Source organism: Astatotilapia calliptera, chromosome 14 (genome assembly GCF_900246225.1).
Source record: "Astatotilapia calliptera chromosome 14, fAstCal1.2, whole genome shotgun sequence".
Lineage (NCBI taxonomy): Eukaryota > Metazoa > Chordata > Actinopteri > Cichliformes > Cichlidae > Astatotilapia > Astatotilapia calliptera.
Window position 1 is genome coordinate 21193881 of NC_039315.1, and position 21335 is coordinate 21215215.

Sequence of the window (21335 nt, forward strand, 5' to 3'; positions counted from 1 at the left end):
CTTGATGTCAATTCATTTCAGAAACAGCAGAATAGTCCTTGAGAAGAAGAAAATAACGAATAATGATAAAGTTTGCCATATACCACTTTTCAAGATCTGTGATATGAAGTCCTTTGCAGGAGCAGCAAAGTAAAATGATTAGTGAGCAAAATAAAACAAGCACCAGAGACAATTGAAGTGCTGCAAAAGAAATAATTTAAGAAATAAAAAATGGTAACAGAATCTGAAACTCAGGTAAAATCAGGAAAAGCTTTCCTCTTTAAGTATATTTAAGTATAAGTATATCCATCCATCCATCCATCCATCCATCCCTCGTTTATCCCAACCACCTTCTTCATCTCATCCAGAGGAACTGTCCCCAAGCCAGCTGAGAGACATAGTTTCCTGTGCATACTGTGGGCCCTCCACCGAGTATGCCCAGAACACCTTGCTTAGGGGAGGCCCAGGAGGCATCCTAATCAGATGCCCTAACCATCTCAACTTGCTCCTTCTGGCATGGGGGAGCAGCAGCTCTAGAATGACTAGATTTCTCACCCTTTCTCTAAGGCTGAGCCCAGCCATGCTTCAGAGGAAACCAATTTCTGCCCCATGGAATCATGATCTCCTTTGGTCATTACTCAGAGCTTGCGACTATAGTTAAGTGTAGCAATGTAGTTTTACACTTTGGTTTTACGCTCAGCTCACTTCACCACAATGGATTTGTGCAGCATCTGCATCAATGCAGATGCTGCACAAATCCGTTTGTCGACCTTCCGCTTCCTCACTTTGGAACAAAACCCCAGATACTTTAAGTCCTTTCCTGTCGAGAACCATGGGCTTGGATTTGGAGAAGCTAATTCTCATTCCCACTTTGAGCTGGAGGCCAGCAACTGATGAAGCCAACAGAACTATATCATCTGCAAAGAGCTGACACGAAATCCAGAAGTGACCCGGCTTGTTAGAAAACAGCAAAAGACTGCCTGTAAATTTCCCCTGCAGTGCATATTGTGACATTTAAGGTCATTGTTGCATCCCTGACCTCTTAGTACCAAATCAATACATATACACAGCACTCCAGGACTGGATCCACTCACTGGATTCCAGTATGGGTAATGGACCGTTGCTTGGGTTGCAGCATGTGGGATCTTCTAATTTGTGTTGTTCTTACTGACTGGATTCTTTTCGATGTCTTGTGCTTGGAAGACTAAATCCATTAAGACATATTGCAGCTATAAAGATAATCTCCAAAAATGTAAGGACAGTGTAACTCTCCCACAGGCAGATAAACGTCATGTTTTAACGATTTCAGGTAACACGAAAGGGTTGTAATGTCATGTTGCAGGTGGAATAATGTTCAGTTGAGCAATAACTTTATCTTCCTAAAGTGTGAAGCTTCCATTTCCATATACGTGTGAATGCTTACATAACAGTTTTTTTTATTGTTCTCCCAAACTCGACTGATCACACTATGTTTTTCTTGCGTTCATCACTCATCAGGCTTTGCTTTCATTTGTTTTAGTGTGAAGTGCTCCCTGCTGCTCCTTCTCTCCTTAGACTTGCTCCCTAAAGGTCTTGAGGATGCTGGCAATGAATATTTCACTAAACTGCATTCTCAGGTTATCAATAATAAAATGGCATATTCTTATAAATATTCTAAAAATATAGCTGGACTCTGCCTCTTCTGTGGTGCATTAAAGATTCATACACACCTAGCAAACTGCTAAATCTTCCACCATAACAGACCCACATGTACATCACCACTGGACTGTATGCAGGTGTTTTCTTCACACTTCTACGTTTTTGTGTTTGCATGTGTGTGCCTTAGTGTATCAGCCCAGCTCAGTTAAACCTAGAAAAGTGCTAAAAGAGGTGATTCACTTTGTCAACAGTCTGAATCACCACTGTCTAATACTACAGCACTCAAGCATTACAGACAGTTACACAGGCACACATGCTCTCCCCAGCCCACACACTCACCCTGTACACAGCCTTAAATATGATCTCGCTCAGTCTGACGCACATGCAAACACAAATGCACTCTGTTTGTCTCTCACAGATCATTTCCCTCCCTCACCGTGGTGAGATGTCGCAGCCTTGTTGCATGAAGGCTCCCAGTGAGAACCACAGGGAGTTAAAGATGCCAAACTCATTTGGAGGTTGGTCAGTGGGGCCCTGCTCCGTGGCACCCTCCTCTGGTTCCTCTGCATGCCACTCATACGGACTGAAGCGACTCACCTAAGATAGCATATGCAGAAAAGTGGTTAGAAAATTTTAAAGAAAAAGAAAAGCTGAATAGGAACATTAAAATGAAAAATTGAAACATGTTAAGGACTTGAATATGCACACAAATGTTTTCATTTTAATTTCAAGAAAGACACTACAGGACTACCAAGGTCTGAAATGGTCAAAATCCCCTTTTTTAACCACATGGTAATGAGACACGGACAGCACTATCACCAATGTTATTATGCTCTTCCACAACATTAGAACACTAAAGGAATCACCAGAGATGTAAGTCAGCAATACCAGTGTATATAATCTATACTAAATATTGCGTATAAATATAATAGCAACAGAGTAAACTTGGACTTGACAAAGCTAAAAACAGTAGACATGGTGTGCAGCTAAATTACAGTACAGGTAGCTGGCTTGGCGTCATTTCCCTGCATTGCTCAGTAATAATAATAGTGTAGACAAAGTTACAGACCCATTTGAGGTAACACAGTTGTGTGGCAGTATTTTTGTGTGGCAGAAAAAAACAAGAGAAACATTGAAAAGGAAAGCAGCAAAATAAGGAAAAAATAGCTTTTTGGGCCGTTGGTCATCAGAAAAGAACATTTGTGGTTGCAAGCTACAATCACAATTGTTGACTCTACAGTATATATCAGACAACATTTTCTTGTTTCCAGTTTTCTACTTTATCACATGTGACTGTAAAGTACAAAAATGTATTAGGCTTTTTATTTATATAGAGGCAATGAATATTCTTTTGGCCTTAAATCAAACTTTGGCAAATACACAGTACTGTGTGATGTGATGGATCACGTTCCTCTATAGCTGGTGAAGTAATTTGACTGGCTAGTCAGTTAATATGTACACAAATAATTTTAACTCCAGAACTTTAGCAAGCTAAGGTTAACTGTAACCTGTAACTTTGTTACATGACTTTGGTTATAGTCATTTGATAACATTATCTGATTAGTTAGCTGTTATTTTCAAATTACTTCATGAGTAAGACAACCCCTGGGAGTATGTATGGGAGCTGGACTTACCAGAGTCTTAACTATGTTTTGCTAAAGTTTCACAAGTTGGCTAACCTTAACTTACCGTCTCACTAACACTGTCATTACTGCCATATTTGAATCCAGATAATTTTTGTAACTTCTTTAATAATAATAATAATAATAATAATAATAATAATAATAATAATAGTAATAATAAACAAACAAACAAAAAGAATAAATAAAAACAAAAACCTTGATCCACTTTTAAAATCTGATGTCATTAGCTATTTCCAGGTGCAAATGCTGCTTGTAAAGCTTACAGTAAAGAATCGCTCTTGCCTGGGAGCGCTTCTTTTCTGAAATGTTCAAATGTTTGGTGACCAGGACACCATGAGCCCATGGGCTGAAGTGTACTCTGTGAATTTTTAATAAATTCATAATAATATAGTGCACAAGTAGTGCTAATAAAAAGATGCAGAGGCTGAGAATGAACACTGATTATGGGCTTGCAACATTACAGCAAAGCATGGTGGCCTCTATCAACTAAACAGCAGAAGTTTTTGTTGAAGTGTATTTTTGAAAATGATTATCAGCTATTAGTGGACTCCATTTCCTAGCAAGTAGCATTGCCTGGTCTTCATCACCTTTGGCACCTTTAAATTTTCAAGTTTGACCAGAGTTGTTTTCTTTTGTTGTTTAAGATCAGTCCACAGGTCACAGAGTTAGTTGGGTAGGGTTGCATTTTTTAAGTTGCGCTATAATCTATTCACACAGAAGTTAATACAAAATGATAGAAATGTGTTTTCAGAGGCAAACTGAGCTAGCAAGCGGCGAGAGACATCTGTTTAACATCTCAGAACAGATAAAAGGAAAACCTTGGAGAGTGAATTTCTGATTTATATAAAAGAGGAAAAACAGTTTCCTTGAATATTCAGACAATCTGGTATCACAGGGCTTATGCTGATCTTGTGCATGCTGAAGTGGGCTGTCTTAAATATCTGACATTGAGCATCTAAATGTCTCACATACATCACTATTATGATATTTCTGTTCATAGAGGATGCCTCTAAGTATCCAATGGTTTCCTGCCTAGAAGCTGTCTTCAACACTGTAAATGCCATTTCAGCTGAGAGTGTAAAGGGAGTACTGTCATACTTCTTAAATTTTTAAATGCATTAGCTATTGAGGGCTAATCTATAAAACATAAAAAAATATATACTCAGAGACATCAAGAGTCATGATGAGTTGTGTGGTAAAAAAAGCACCTTACAATAAAAACTAACTTCTGTAGCTACTGTATGCGCTTTCATCCCTTAACCCAAGGCTTCAGTAACTTTTCTAGTCCAGTCCTGGGATCCAGCTCAAATTCTAACACCTAGTATGTAACAATAACTCACCAAAAACAGCACAACACTGACGCCAATGTAAGCGAATACTATGCACATCCAGATCTCGTAGGCCAGTGGGTCCAGGAAAGAGAAAACACCTGGTTTAGACTTCTGAGGCTTCTTGATCATGATTGAAATTCCCAGAGACATGAAAGGCTTAGAGAAGTCGATCACCTCCTCTCTCACCAGGGTGATGGTCAGTGGGGCCACAGCAATTTCTGCTTTCTGCAAAGGAGAGGGGTGGGGCTGAGATTTCACTTCACTCTCATGTTTTTACTGCAGTTAATTTGCATCAACTGCATATAAAACAAACAAGCTATAATGAATAGAAACTGTCAATGAGCAAAGCAAAGGGGAACTGGACTCAAAGGTGAGAGAAGAAGTGGGAGAGCAGAGGGTTGAAAGAAATGCAGGCGGGTGATGGGATACCAGAACGACAGAGGAGTATTTCATACAGTAGACATGAAAGGCAGTGTGCATACAGACTTACACACATTTACAAAATCCAAAGAAAAGTCAGAAATACCATTAATTCAGCACACAGACTGCTGAATGATTGCATGATTCTAAATGATAGTTACAGTGGTAAGTGAAACAACCTACGATAGCAGCACATTGCTACAAAGAGTAAAGATGCTGCAACACAAGAAAAGTAAACAGCAAATATAAAAGAACGAGGACAGAAGTGATATGAAAAGAAAACAGAGAGGACAGGATATCAAATACCCACTCAACCTAATGCACAATAGAGGGACGGATAAAACAAATTACAGCAAAGACGGGGGGGGTAAAGTACAACAAAGAAAAGACAAAGACTACAAGTGCAGTACAGTATTTTCTATGTGTGGAAGAAGAGTTATCAGGACGGACTGTGAGTGTTTGATGCAAATCAAACCCGATTAGTCAATGTTCTGCTGTGTCACCTTCCAGATTCTGGAGGGTAATTAATTCTGTCGGTGTTCTGCTGCAACGTCTCCGCTTTCACTCTTCGTCAAATCGACGACTGACATTGTCTTGTGTGTGCAAATAAAGTTTGTATTCAGACAGCATTGTGAGATCTCAGACTGTGCCTGGGAGTATATGGCATAATTAACCAGCGTGGCAAAAATCTCAAGAAATAAGTGAACCTGCCGTGACATTACATCTCAGTGGGAAGCTAACTTGGCAACTATGGAGATGCAGAGCTTGTGAGAGTTGCTATACTGCAGGGAGTCATTTTGAGAATTTCTCAGTCATTGCATGATGTAATGTCTCTGCAGCTCATACGACCTCTGCAAAGATTATAGAAGTTTTTGCCAAAAGGCACCGAAGTGCACCATAACAGGATGTGATTTGTGATGCTGTTGTAATGTCATTGTGATTTCACTTAAACGCCATACTCTGATACTTAACAGAAAATCCAGAACAAAATTCAAAGCATTCCTTGCATGCTGCAATTTTTCCATCCTTACCCCGTACACAAGCTCGCCAACCATGCCATTCCATATCTTTGTCTCTGGATCCCTCGCTCCATATTTCCCATCTGGTACAATGGAGATCTTGTATTTAATTCCGATGTGTTTGGCAATCTCAGAGGCAAGGTCCACACAGTATCCCTCATACTGGTCGTTGCCCTCATAAAGCTCCCAGTTCTTCTTCAGCATCACGTAAGGACCCTCCTACAAAACCAGCATAAGGGAAGAAGGACAGCTGTTTGGACGAACATGATGGCAGGAATTAAGAGGAACCAGTCTGCTTACGAACAATGCACCACGCATGAAACACGTACAAAGAAAATTGATGTTATTCTTGTGAAAAATAGACATGTATATAGATTTTAAGGAGAAGCTTATATTGAACTTCTTTTTGTAAAAAACAATCTTTGAGTAACAAATCTCTACAAGATATGAAAATAATGCAAAGCTACAGGATTGAATAAAAGACCAAAGAGCAAATCAGCTGAATTTTATAAACTACATACACATCACCCTATGATATCTTAGCGTACATACAGGACCATGTCCATATAACCCACCATCACATTATCAGATTCATGTGTTAGTAACTGTGTAGTAACATAAAATCTCACACACAAACTACCTTGTTAGTAAAACACAGAAGCCAGAACTTGATAAAAAATGATAGTTGATAAAATGGGAAAATATCTATATATTACAGATGGTTTTTACAAGGTGAAGTTTTATATCTTGTTTTTCTAACTTGCAGCACTGTGTTATATGCCTTCGTCTACATGACTCCACAGGGACCCTCACCTGAATTAGTGCAACACTAATGCTGAGAAGAGAGAAATGTATGAGAGGGAAGAAAAATACAAAGAAGGAGAAGAAAAAGCAGAGGAGACTGGTGCTTTTAGGCGAAATGAATTCTGTGCATGCAGTTATCAAAGATGAAAGCGAAAAGAGTGAGTTTAATGTGAGGTGGTCGGTGTATTAGGAATAGCACAAATGCATCGCTGCACGTAGGATATCCACAGAGAAAAGAAACGCACACAGACGCAGAGAGTCTTTTGAGTGACAGTGCATCTATCAGAAGCAGTGAGTAATGGTATTATGCCTGAGGCAGCTTACCCTGTAATCCACATGAAACAAAGCCTATTAAAATGTTATCAAACCTGTTTTAATCAAAGACTAATCTCATCTGTTTAATCAAACAGGCCCGGTATAATACCCAACACGGCCGAGCTATGAAACAGTAAATGTGGACGATAAAACGCATACAAAACGATAACATTTGAATTCTTCATTCGCGAAATTGATTCACACCAAACTCAAGTACAGTTTAATCAAGGAGAATTTTTATGCTGACATGAATCAAAGAGGTCAAATGAGCAATAAAGAACACAGATCTGGATGAAATCAATGGGAGAATCTTCAATCTGGGAAATTGAATTACATTAAGAAAAGGTCTAGCTCAAAGGAAGGCATGCAGAGGGATTAAAACCATCTCACAACAGGAGCTGAGCGATACAAACAAATCCTTCAAAGGGAAGTTGGATTTATAGATTGATCCTTATTCTCTTCAGCAAACAAAGAGCTTGAAATGAAACCATTTACTTGTGCACTTGTGTACGACTGAGGCGTAAAATGAGAAATTCTTCTCAGTGGGGGTATTTAATGACTTTGCATTTATCTAAATGTAAAGATGATTTATACTGCAGAAGAATTTCTGTCTTATATTATCTGATTCCTAATTTGGTTTATGAGTAAATATCTTGAAAATTAAAAGCATTCCCCACCGCCTCTGCTGGACATCCTGACACTGCTCACTGGATTGAGGATTACCATTCTGAAGACTCCAGTCTGGTATTTTGATTTTGGCCACCACCAAAATAAAATAAACCCAAAAAACATCAAGATAAAGTATTATCATTGTTATTTTAAGCATGTTCACAACCTGAAAAAGCTGCTAGGATAGCTGTAAACATTTCTTTTTCTAAAATATTATTTTTTAAATGAGTTCATCATCATTTTTTTTAGTTTGCTTAGGACATGCACACCTTTTTGTTCTTCCACATAAACAAGGTAAAAAAAAAACATACAGAAAATAACATTACATTTAGACAATTCAAAAACAAATACACATTACAGAGGTGCTTTTTGCAAAAAAAAAAAATTCTCCACTTTTCAGTAAAACACTATTAAGAAAATCTGTTTCTTTTGAAGCCAAGCATTCAAATCAGTTCTTAATTTATGTTGAATATTAATGCTGAACATTTGCACTACCAAGACAATCATCGTCATCATCATTAAGTACAAACATTTGCCCTTTGGTGCTCAGTTTCATAACATACAAAGAAAACAAAACATAAAAGAACAAAACATTTCTCCAAAAAATATGATTATCAGATACATTAGCAGCTTCCGGGGCACAAATTCCACAAACTATACATCAATCATGTGAAAAGCAAAGCAGTTTCATGTAAATGAAACAGATGCACAGAGCCATCACAATCGCATACCAGGGATAAAAAGTAAGAGGAAAGCGATAGTGTGAGGAAATCATCTTTTAAAGTACAAGTGCTTTGAACGCTGGAACCAGTTGTAATGCAGACAACTTGTACAAATATATATAAGGAAATAAGGAAACTCAAACGTATGCAATATTATAATCTGATTGATGTGGTTGCATGTTTAAAGCACTATCTATAACCTTAATAGTTTCCATTAACACATATGTGCTCAGAGCTAGACTGATACCACTCTAATTCTGTAAGTTAATTATGAAGCTGCAGCCATGAGACGGTTAGCTTAGCACAACTGTCCATTGGAATGAATGCAACCAAAGGATTAGCTGAAAAATACAACATACATCTCCTCAGTGATTTTTTAAAGCGGTCTTGAGCAATAGTTCTGTTGCTCTCTACATCCATCCGTAAAACATGGTGGAGGTACTGTCGTGATTTAGATCAGCTTTTCAGCTAGTGGGGTTGGGGATCGTTTCAAAATGAATTATGAACACAAAAAAAGGTACCATCTGGTAAGCATCTGATTGGCAACAGTTTCATGTTTCAACATGACAGTGATCCCAAATATACTGCCAATGTAGTGAAAGCATACCTTGATAAAAAACACACACAGTGGAACACTCTCAGTCAGGATTTAGCCTAAACAGAGCCTGGACCTCAACATGATTAAAGAAGTGTGGGATAATCTTGAACGAGAACAGAACAAAAAGGCAGCCAACATTCAAAGTGGAGCTTTGAATGTCATTCAAGAAGATTGGAGAACTACAGTTCAGCTAAGAGAGTTCAGACAGTGTTGAACGTTTAAGGTGTCATACCTTTCAAGCTTGTTAGAATTGTAACAAGCTATTTATTTCTTTATATATCTCTATTTCCATGTATCTTTGCACATGTTTCAATAAACTGCTACACCTATTTCCCATTTTCATTTTGAATAAACCACTCTATTCCTATTTTTGGAGCTTAATTTGAATTTGAGATTGTTTCTGATATAATTGGTTTAAGGTTTATGTAATAATCAACTTAAAATCATATCCACAAGTATTCGTGCACATGCTGTAGTGTCAAATGGAGAACAGCATTATTGTCCAAATCAAACTCTTGGCAGTTGGCAAATGGAAATATCTTCTAATGCATATTTATTTATTTTATTTATTTTTATTGTCAGCTTTATAGTGAATTCTGTGAATCCAATCCTGTCACGTCCAAACAACTTTCTTTGCTGACCCTGAAATGGAAGCGCCTTATCGGGTCCCTTCCTTAAAAAATAACCTTGAGCGCTTGTTTGCTTCATCTTTAATCACTGATTCTCAGCGGGAATCTTTTAGTCAGCTTGTGTTAAGGAGAATGCAGCCATCTCAATTACAAGGTCAAATGCTTGAAGTCTGACAAGTCTACTTTGCTGAGTTAATTTAGTTTTATGTAAGCCGATACACACGAAAGGATATACTATATGTATGGACACACACATTTTAGCTGAAGCTCTGGCAAAAGTGGCAGTGTATCACTTTAATGCCTCCTTAAGGTTTGTTATCAGTTTGCTCCAGACACTTTTGTCTTGCTGTGAGTGAGTGAGTTTGTGTGTGTACAAGATGTTAGCGCATGTATTTACTGCTGGGAAAAAGCATCATGTTTGGGTGTTGCCTAATGTGGCATCATGAGTTAGTGCAAGGAATGGGAGGGGAGAAGAGAGGAAGAAATAAGAATCAGGAGGTTGAAAGGAAAGAAGAATGGTAATGGGAACGAGACTAGCAGGATGAGAGGGATGCAGGGCGTTTTGGCTGTAAGAAACTACAGAAGAAAGATGAGGGAGGAGATCAGAATACAAACAGTGATCGCTACAAGGAGAATAGACGATAGAAACAGCAAGGGGGAAAGTGTGAAGGAGAGATTAAGAGAAAGAGAGAATGTGACAAAAAAAGAAAAATGGAGAAGAAGCGAGGGAGCAAGCAAAGAAGGGAAAGGGGTGTGTGAGAGAGGGAGAACAGCTTTGTAGAAGCAAATGGTTTGGGCTGATAAGACATGAAACACTTCACTCTGGTGCCAAAAAGGCAGAAATGACTTGCTATGTAAGCCAGTCAGCTAGCCTGGTGAGAAGACGAACCCCAATGCAATGGACAGTCAACTTAACTGTCCAGTCATTCATTCACTCCCCCTCAACCCCCCAACTGGATTACAGCATTTTAAAAGCCAGATTTTTACATAGCAAGAGACATCTCACCAGCCTGCGAGCTATCTGTTCACATGACCAGAGAAGCAAGGCAGGCAGTGAGTCACAGCCTTTGTCAGTTACTTGGTCAGGCAGTCCATTTATTAAGCAATTACTGCAATCACAGTACATAATCATCTATCCGGTCACATATTTGGCCAGTTGGTCAGTGCGATTAACTCCCAGCTATTTAGCCATAAAGAAAGCAGGGCAGTTCAGCAGTTAATAAGATTATTTGAGCAGCCAACCAATGACCAGAAGACGAAGACTGCCAGTCCTTCAAGTCCTCTTCAGTAACAGTCAGTCAGTTTGTCTGTCAACATATGAATCAGTCAGACAACTAATTAGACATCAAGGCAGACTAAGTCTAACCGACCAGCCGTGCACAATCCTTTTGGTTCGTTAAAGATTTGGTTTTATTTTTTCAATAACAATATTCTTTCTTTTAAGATTAGAATTGTTTAACTTAAAATCTAACTAATATAAAGTCAGATATATTGCACTACTATGATTATAAAGCAGGGGCATAAATAAGACACAGTCATGTCCTCATGGGTGTATCTGGAATAGAGTTAAGGACTCTTTAATAATGACCATAGGCAACACATCTAACAATCTGCCCTCATCTTTGCTCTGAGATCTGTGAGGGCTTTGTTGATGCACATGTATTCATGTGTTTGTGTAACTGGGTTTCTAATTAATGTTTACTTTAGCATTTGGGTCTTGAGGATGTCTGCAATATTTCCATTTTCGTGTAGGGTCAGCTTTGGAGTATTTTCTGGGATAGTTTTTAAAAAATGCTATTCTTTTACATGTAGAGTACACAAATGATCACAGTGTCTCTGTGGAAGTAAGATTAAATACATAGAGAGACATGGAAAATAGCACTGTCTCATACAAATGCCCAACAAGTCACCTAAAATTATGAGAACAGGTTTACTTTACCCTTTTATTTTGATGAAGAGATAAAAAAACAACAACAACCTATCAGAAGAGCTCAAATACACTAAAGGAAAGTTGACTGAGTAGGCATGACTGAATAGATTTACAGAGAGACACAGCATAGAGATGAAGACAGAGGAGAGAAAGGTGAGTGCTTAAAAAAATGCCGGACTGACAGTGAAGACCTGTCACTCTCCACCTACATCTTCTCTTAAAAAAAAAGAAGTAAAAAATAAAATCGAAATCTGATTAAGGCAAATTCTTCTGCAGGCAGTGTAACAGAGAGGACGGTGGTAGCTGTGTTGTCCTCAAAAAGAGAAGAATCTAAATTAACAGTGTTGTTCCACAGTCCGGTGACTTTGTGCGACCAAATGTCAAACCTTGACAGACGCTGCAGAATCCATTGCAGAGCTTTCATCTGGTGGTAGCTTTGTTACGAGAGGAAGACAGGAGCACAATGAGCAAGTCAGCCCAAAACCTCACAGGGCCATGATCCTCCTTCTCGTCTCTTCTCTGTGCCGTTATTTCTTAGCCATCTTCATCTAAGCAAATATATGATGTCAGAACCAAATAATTAAAAAAAAAATGTTATACAGAAAAAAAAAGAAAAGAAAGATAAGTCCTTTAAGAGCTTTAGAGAAACTCTATCAGGCTGTCTGTTCTCAGTCATTTTCGAGGGTCTGTGTTTTCTGTCTGTTGGTTTGTCTGCAGACTCGGCATCAGTGTCGCTGCAGAGGTTTCCTCATCACCAGAGGCTGCAAAGAGGAGGAGGTGGCTGAGCTAACATTAGTCAAGCCCTGCTGAGGTCACCATCCACAGAGAAATATGCAAAGACTGCAGGCATGGAGGTAGAAAACAAAGGTTTGGGGAGGCTGAAGAGGTGAGTACAGTTACAGAGAATCGAGAAGACGAAGGAGAGATGAGGGGAGTACGAGGACAGATGTGCTGGAATGTCAGATGAATGACAGACATATTATAGAATGACAGATGGAAATAAACAACGGAAGCATGTACACACTGTTCACCATACTAATTTATTCATAACACCAGCTCTTCAACCAAAATGAGATTAATGTATTGACACAGTACAAAATAAACAGAAAACAGCACTGCACTGTCACAGATTACTAAATTGCCCTTTTAAGTATCTGATCTTGATGATGTGTTTGTATGTTTCTCTTGCACCTGACTCGAGTCACCAAACCAAACACTGCAGTGTAGTTTGATATATTGCCAGCTGAAATGTGCATGGCTGAAGGTGAAGCTCAAACTGGGGACACCTAATCCAGCTGATTTAGTGTTTCTGAACTCTTTACAGCAGCATGCGCGGCTGTTTTCCTCTGCGCCAGCAGGAGTGATGACTTGATCTGGCCACCGGAGGCACTGTAGACTCACTGCACTCTCAAATCAACATCTTTGAGCCGTTGTCTGTTTGTAAGTATTTGCATGAGGGGAGGGCAATGGCGAAGTACAACTGCAGATATTTTGGTCACATTTGAGTTTTCTGGATGAAACGATGCAATGTGCCTTAAAACAAAACACCGAATTAAAGCCCGAGCATCTGTGGCTTGTTTTATCTCTGGGCTGAAATTAGTCTTTTGAGTTGCTTTCACTTGCATCACTTTGCATGCCAAATTGAATTAGACTGATTGCATTTACAGGAAGGGGATGGCCACCATAAAAACGCTGCAGATGGGTGAAGTGAAATCAAATGTAAGCGGAGGATGTGCACACATCCACCGATTAGCCCTCCTTTATCCTTGTTTGTAGAAGAAAGAGGAATAATTAAACTGGGCTGCAGAGCAGTGTCTATGTGAAAGCTATTAGAAGAGATTGGACTGAGGTCACTTCTAAATGGTGATCTGAGGTCACTTTTGGATTTGCCTACTAATGAGACATTAGTGAAATCTTCCAGCTGGACAAGTGCCACTCCCTCCTGGCTGTACTGCGAGGGCTCTATTGAACTCATCCAGCTCGTCCACTTCCAGGCTGATTTTTCTTTCAGTGTTAAAACGGTGCCATGTTGTGCCCTTGTTGGAGTTCATCCTCCAGCTTTCTGATGCTGAATGTATCCAAAAAGACCACAAAGACAGGTAAACCTCACCACAGAGCTGGACTTGAAGCGCTATCAGTTCTACAGTATCCACAAAGTAACTGTGGTAACTTCCCTCTCTACGAAAAGTGATTGCATATGTTGACTGGTTACGATCGTGTGTAATCAGTAATCAGCGGACGCATTACCGTTTTCATTTGAATAATGTATGGCCCCCACCAATAAAAAGAAAACAAAGAGGGTCCAAGCTAAAAAAACATTTCTTTTTTTGATAAGTGGAAGTTTCCAAACAGTTCCCATGGACGCTGAAACAATGGCTGAGGTGAGAGTGTGCCAGAGGCTGACTGAAAAGCCAGATTGTCCAGACATAAGGGTTCAATCGTCCTGTGAACCATCAGACGAGTCTAACAACACTTAAAAGGGGCACTTTAGCCTCGTATTATCACATTAATGTTGTGGCCATTGTTTCCCCACAGTACAGACTGCAATATTCATGGCAGACTCTATTAGCACTAAGGGATGACACATGCCCACTTCTCCTTTATTTAATTGTACTGAAAATAGCCCCAGTTCACCTAGAGGGTACTTTCAAGACACCCTTCAATGAAAAGGAGTGATGCGGCTTAAAAACAAGATTCTCACTTGCTATTAGAAGATAAAATGCAAAAGGTGGAGGCTAATCTGAGTATTTTTCAATATTCAAGAAACCAGCTTGAGATGATGTGAGCTTTCTGACATTAGGTCACTTCTAGTAGCTTCAACCACACGAAGATGGCTCCATGCTTTTCATCTTGTTTCAGCATAAATCAAGGATCATTAGACCTTCGATTGTTCAATTTTGATGAATCCTTGGGAATTGTAGCTTCAGTTGCTACAGCCAGTGTGCTCTTCTGCTGTTGTAGCTCATCTGCTTCAAGGTTGGACATCCTGTGCATTAATGTTTTTATGCCTGTGAATCCTTTCGAACAGTTACAAGTGATATTGGGCTATACAATCAAACTGAATCGAATTGATGTGCTGCTATTTTGGCTTCAATGAGTGGTTACTGGTGTTACTGTTGCCTTGCAATCAGCTAGAAGTCAGGCAATTTTCCCCTCTGACCTCTGGCATCAAGAGATTATTACCCAAAGAACTGCAACTCACTAGATATTTTCTCTTTTCTGGGCCATTCTTTGTTGGCCCAGGAGGTCGTCAGTTTCTGAAACATCAGCAAGCTGGCGCCAACACCCATGCCTAATTCAAAGTCCCTTAAATCCCCTTTTATCTCCATTCTGATGCTCACTTTAAACTTCAGCAGGTCATCTTGATTTGTCCATATGCCTGAATGTACTGAATCGATTCCATGTAATTGGCCGATTAGGTATTTGCATTATACCACTCGATCAGGGGTGCCGAATAAAGTGACTGGTTAGTGTGTATCCTATCCCCTGTGAAATATTCTAAGTGGGTGTTCTGTATATGAGAAATTCTCTGCCTAGAGTTTTCCTATTCCATCAATTTCCACTTACTAATCTTGCTTGGAAAAAAATGTAAAATAAAAACTTTTTTCATATGGTTATCATATTTTTTCTGGTGTGTAATTTTTTTTCAACATAAACTTCAAGTCTCTGCATACGTGCTCAAGTCAAATCAAGATTCTGGTGACATTAGGCTATGTATTTTGGAACGACTGAGTATCCGCGCTGAAGGAGAGCTTCACCCAAATAGCACCCAAACAATGGAGAAATGAAAACAGTCAGATGGTACATTACCATGATAGTTGTCACGACAACAGTCCGGTTCTCCATAGCCGAGCTGTCATTGGACAGAGCATTTTCATTCTGGACCAACACAAGTTTGTCTATGTCATTCCAGTAACCAATCTGAGGTAAACAGGGGGATATATGGGAGTAGGAGAAGATGAATGAGAGGGAAAAGAGAAAAAACATCCATGAAAATATAGTTTAATGTACTTTCAATCAGTTTTACCCTCGCACAATTTATGCAAAATGTAATTCGACATGCATGCAATACAATCGAGACAGAAAAGGTAAAACAGAATCATTAAAGGAAATGAGAAGGCGAAATAGGAGAAAATGAGACTGAGAGAAAGATAAATCAGATTGAGCAAACTCCAGGAAATTTCCCATTGGAACTGTAGGAGATATTGAGTGTGAGCCAAGAACCTTCAATAAACACACATTGCTGTCGAAGGAACAATTGTGATGCTGGAACATGGTGCTATATCTTTATTATTGGGGCTACATGTATGTGATTTTCCAGTATAGAGAATTTATAAGCTGTTCCAAATGACATCCTGTCCTCTTACTTTCTTCTCTTATTGAGACAGATTATGTTCAAACTTTACTTATTTATGTCACTGCAGATTTTATGTACCCCCAGGTTGCCTGGGAGCTGATCTCCAGTGTGTACTCCAAAAAGCCATTAATATACACAAGCTGTGATGGCTGGTTTGATTGCAGTCATCTAATGGTATTCATAATTGCAAACAGAAGTTATTAATTAAGAATTATGAAAATAATTATGGCGTAAATTATTTTTTTTATGAATGGAGGCTGAATGAAGAATGAAGCACTATACAAATTAACAGGAATTGTTTAAATTAATTGTGATTTATGTATATATCCTGCTGAGGCATCGCATTTGCTCAAATTAAGATAAACAGCATTTTCTTTGTATTTTCCTGTCTTTTAACATGGCCTTTTAGAAACACGGTCTAAAATACTTTGCTCATGGTATTGCTGTGAGTATCTGGACTCAAAAATTTATAGTCCTTGTCTTTTTTTAATGCATGAGGAACTTTTACCTTGCGCGGGCCATTGCTCTTGAGTTCAAACACGTCCATCGTGTAATTCACCCTCCGACCGTAGTGATCAAACTGAATATTCCCAGTCAGGCCCTGAATGCGCACCTGGATGAATTGTAACAGTAGAAACATAAAACTAAAATAGTTCATACAGATGTTTAAGATCGCAGACACTCAGTGAACAGTCAGGAGTACAATAGGAGTGCTTGGGCTTCTTTTTTTGTCTTCATGGTGAAGCCAAGCAAGCGGTGCTTAAACAAATAGTTCAATAACTGCAACGGGATGTTGCAACAGAGACAAAATTGAGTTTCCATTAGCAATAATTTGATGCACAGTTAACATTAAGACTGATACCCGTTATTTATTTCAATTATGTCAAACGAAACGCTTGCATTGTTTCCTATGAACACTTTGTGCCCAAGCTGAAAACCTGAATTGAGTGTGGGAATGTTAGCTGCTGCCACTAAGCAACTATAAACAGAAGAATTAATGAATGCAAATACTTTAACGGTGCTGGGTTTTTGACCCAGTGTTTTTGAGTTTGTTGTTTAATGTTCTCTGTTGATTCTTAGGTTGCCCCTCATTTGTTGTCATTAAGCGTTAGTTTGTCTTTGCTTTTAGAGGCCAAGTCTAATTAAAGTTAATATTGTCTCGTTTTCACTTTAAACATTACACTGAAAGTCTGAGGCAAATACCGCTGATGGGTAAGTACATGAGACATTAATATAAATTGATAAGATATAGAAATACGGCAGTACAAGTATAAACATAGAGACAATTGAAGTCCTGTTGATACAGTATTTTAAAACAACTGGACCAAAGCATTTATTTCCATAATATTTTGTTCTGTCATGTGCTGTTTTTATCATCAAATGGTTGGGACCTCCACAACTTTAACATTATGACCACAAAATTTCTACCGATTCACAACAGACAACAGCCGCAGTCCCTAACAGAGCATCCATGTACTGTATGCCTTATTTTCAAAATAAAAGCACTTGGATTTAACTTTCCAAAATAAAAGCACAAAACCAAGAGTTTATCTGAATGGTTTAATTAGTTTAGTTAGTGTTTAAAACCTTTTCAGTAATTTTTTCTGCTACCATTTTGTTTCAGATTATTTACAACCTATTTACCTCCAGCTTTTCAGGAGAAAGCAAAAAAATAAAAATAAAAAATTCTACATCAGCAACAATCCTAGTCTTTCTTCTTTGTTTTGTTCATTTCATTTGTTTTTTGTGTGTTTACATGTGATAATGGATAATTCATTTAGCATTCACTCTATTATAAAATTTGTACACTATCAGTGAAATTGAGCCAACCTGTTTGAGCGCACGCTCCATATCTATTCCTTGGTTCCAAGGAGCAGCTGGATTGGCCAGACAGTCACCTGCATTGCCACGGCGACTGATATCGATTTTTTGACGGCGAAGGGTGCGGAAGGCTTCAGCCATTACAAGGACACCATCATAAGTCAGAGATGAGGTATACTGCGAAAAAGAGAGAGGGGACAAAGGTTACCTCTTTGACAAGCCTAAACTTTGTATAGAACTGTATGTATATCTTAGGTCCTTCATGTTATATAACTGATAACATAAATTGCCTAAAAACTGTTTTATTATCCTTTTGCATTAAAATGTTTAGTGTGAAGTATTTCAGTATATTTGTTGCTTTCCAAGAATGTTTTTCTACAACAGTATTACTACCCACTCACATCTTTTGACCAGGCTTAGACCATCATAACTCTACATAAGGGAACATGGTCATTATGTAAACTGTGACCAGTGCCACAGTCTATCTCACTGCTCTGACTTTTATTTTATTTCTCCAGTAAATATCAATCAACACCACTATAAATGTAACATCACTGTAAATGTGCCAGGATTAGACAGAGTTACAGTTTTTAAATAAAGTCACTGTACGTGACATTGAAGCCATTTAAATGAGTTAAATTATATCATAAACGTGTTTTTCAAATATGCCATAATTCTTTGTCATGCTGATTGCCAAGGTTTACAAACGCTTATTACTGTTTCACTGGGTTGTATTATAAAATAGACTTAATACCTTTAAAATGACTTGCTATTAATTTTAATTCAATGTAAGACACTATCAGTGTCTGTGCTCTGATGAAACCCTGCAAGTGATGGTGGTCTTGACAGATTGCTTGACAAATTCATTATAGGTAAGACACAGCGCTGCAGGGAAGAATACACACACACACACTCAGCAGCAACACCCCCACCCAGGACACACACAGACACGCAGCTCCACACAGATGGAGGCAGTCAAACACTCAGCAGGCTGCCTTCACATCGCGACAGAAAGAAGTGGAGGGATGAAAATGGAAGGATGCAGGCAAGTCGGCTGAGATTCTCTTGCCAATGCTTTCCACGCCTCTGCAGGTAGTTTCTCTCTTATTGACATCCCTTGATTTGTATCCCACAAGGTGTTTTTTGCAAGGCTACGCAACTGTGTCATCCTCCTTTCATCTGTACCCTTTGAAACTAAGGAAAGCCTTTAGGCATGTGACTGACAGATGAAGACTATCCGAATCACAGAGAAAACAAAAAGTGAGCCAAGTAGTTTTCTAACTTTCAGTTTATGTCAGGAGCAGAGTACAAATGTTTTGGGGGCACAAAGAAACAGAATTACCTTTTAAAAACACAAAGTTTCAGGAAATGTTCCCCAGGATCAGATTCAATCTTTAAGTTTTTAAATGTGGCTTGTCAAACAGGATAAAACATTTAGAGAAAAATATCAGGGACCGGCTTTATGATTAATATATAAAGATGAACCAAGTAGTTTTCATTTTTCACACATATTTATAAAAATCTATGCAGCTATGACGCTTTGCAAAAAGTGAAATGATCAAATCCCTCCTTTTGCAAGTGGAAGGACTTGAACCTTGTCCAGTATAATCAAATGCAAGAAAACCTAAAATTATTTCTAGTAGCATCAGCTGTTATTTATCTTTAAAGCTAATAAAAATGCCATTTTGCTAACTAACTAAGTTTGTGATGTAAACGACTCCATCCAATTCGAGCCAAAACCATATTTGACCTAAATTTCACTGTCTTTGTGTAGCTCTCTTATGGCTCCCCTGCTGTTTTCAGATCACTCCTGGAAGTATTCTGATGACTTCCACATCTGAATCTTCACCTCTTTTACTGCCACGCAAAGAACAAAAGAACAAAAATCAAACAGAGCAAAATTCTGCTGTTGGGTAGATGTTACAGCTAAAACTTGATCCTGAATAATTTTGGACTTGGTATTTGACCCTGACATTCACAGTCTGATCATCAGGTCAAATTCCTTTTCCACAATTCCCATGACTGTGACAATATGATGACTGAAAATACATGTTTCTGATTATTCTCTGGGTTTGGATGCTGCAGGCTGTTTCACTGAAAGCTGCTGTTTGTTTGCTATCTTGTAGCCAAAGCCTTCCTTATTTAATTCCATGTATAGTTGTAATTTCCTGTTTTGAGAAGGGTTTTTGGTTTTCCAGATATCCAGGGTTGTTGAATCTGTTATAGATGTGTCCTTGCATGACAGCATTTAACGTGGCGTCATGAATAACACTGGCTGAGCACGAGTTCGTCTTCGTTCAGAGGGAGAACGGTACGGTCTGTGAGTGAAGGCTTTTACTGTTACGTTCTGTTCTAATTTTGTCTCTCCAGCATTTCCTTCTTTTTGAGACTTTGTCTGTTAGCTGTTTGTTATGTCCTGTTTTATTTTGTGAGTTGTCTCTTTTTGACTTGCTTTTAGTTTTACTGTCTTTTCATTGTCTTGCTTAATCTCAGCTGTGTCTAGTTCCCATTGTGTTTCCTCTCATCCCTGATCATCGCTCTGTATACAGTCCTGTGTCACTTTGGTCGTTTTCAGAGTGTCTGTGTTTTTACGCTTGTGTGCTCTTTTTTTTTTTTTTTTTAAAGTAGGGCTGCTGCCTTCTACCCAATATGAATGTTTAATTTTTTATCTTTTCCACCTGTAAGTTCTGAACCTGGGTGTCTTTCCTGTGAAAATAGCTCAAAAAAAATACGGATAAACTGGATTTGATTAAAAGCAATAACAAGAAAGATGGAAAACGTCAGGATTGTGCAAGAAGTTAATAGACGAACAAAAAGAAAAAAAACATTTAAACACTACATTGAAAAAAATATTAAATGAGTTTCTGAGAGGGAAATAACATCTGAACATTTAATTTCATACCAGCAATAATAACTAAAAGTAGAATTTAAGTGAGCAAATCTAATGTTTACTAAGATTATTATCACGATGATCATTATTAAATCCTTCTTATTAATCATTTTGATTAAATCTGTTAACACAGATGTGGTCAACATTCATAAAGTCAGATCAAGTGTTTGCAGAAATTTGGAAAAATTGTTTGTATCTCCTGAAGTGATCCTAATTATTATTTACAACATTTTAATGAGCTTAATATATTTCTTTGACAATTACTTTTCAATAAAATCTCCAAGCAAAACAAAGAGAAACCAGCAGTTAAGAGATTTTGATTGATGGGCGGCTCAAATTCCAGCCTCAAGTGTAGAAGGGACAATTCTCAGTAGTATTTCCCACCCTGCCCATTATCAGGCCACATTTTTATTTGGCCTAAGGCTACCAGTTGCCCCAAGGTTAACTGAGCTCATTTTTTTCCTTTTTTTTACAGAGCAAAAATTAGCCAAGAGCAATTTGGAGGCATCTGTTGTCACGAGAGGTAACTGGATTTCTGTTACTGTTAAATCATTCAAATCATTGTTTCCA

At 38.4% G+C, this 21335-nt stretch overlaps 1 protein-coding gene across 5 annotated transcripts in view; it reads right to left on the reverse strand.

The window, feature by feature from the left end:
- The window catches only part of gria4a (glutamate receptor, ionotropic, AMPA 4a), a 121497-nt gene that overhangs the window by 27519 nt on the left and 72643 nt on the right, over window positions 1-21335 (reverse strand). For 4 of the 5 annotated variants that reach the window (XM_026193618.1, XM_026193617.1, XM_026193621.1 and 1 more), the window contains exons 8-13: window positions 17885-18052; window positions 16563-16667; window positions 15508-15618; window positions 6043-6249; window positions 4601-4816; window positions 2054-2214 (exon numbers count right to left, since the gene is read on the reverse strand). In XM_026193618.1, coding sequence (XP_026049403.1) covers window positions 2054-2214; window positions 4601-4816; window positions 6043-6249; window positions 15508-15618; window positions 16563-16667; window positions 17885-18052 — 968 coding nt within the window. Of the gene's footprint in view, window positions 1-2053; window positions 2215-4600; window positions 4817-6042; window positions 6250-9472; window positions 12459-15507; window positions 15619-16562; window positions 16668-17884; window positions 18053-21335 lie in introns of those variants that run through there. The other variant, XM_026193622.1, reaches the window with a different exon arrangement.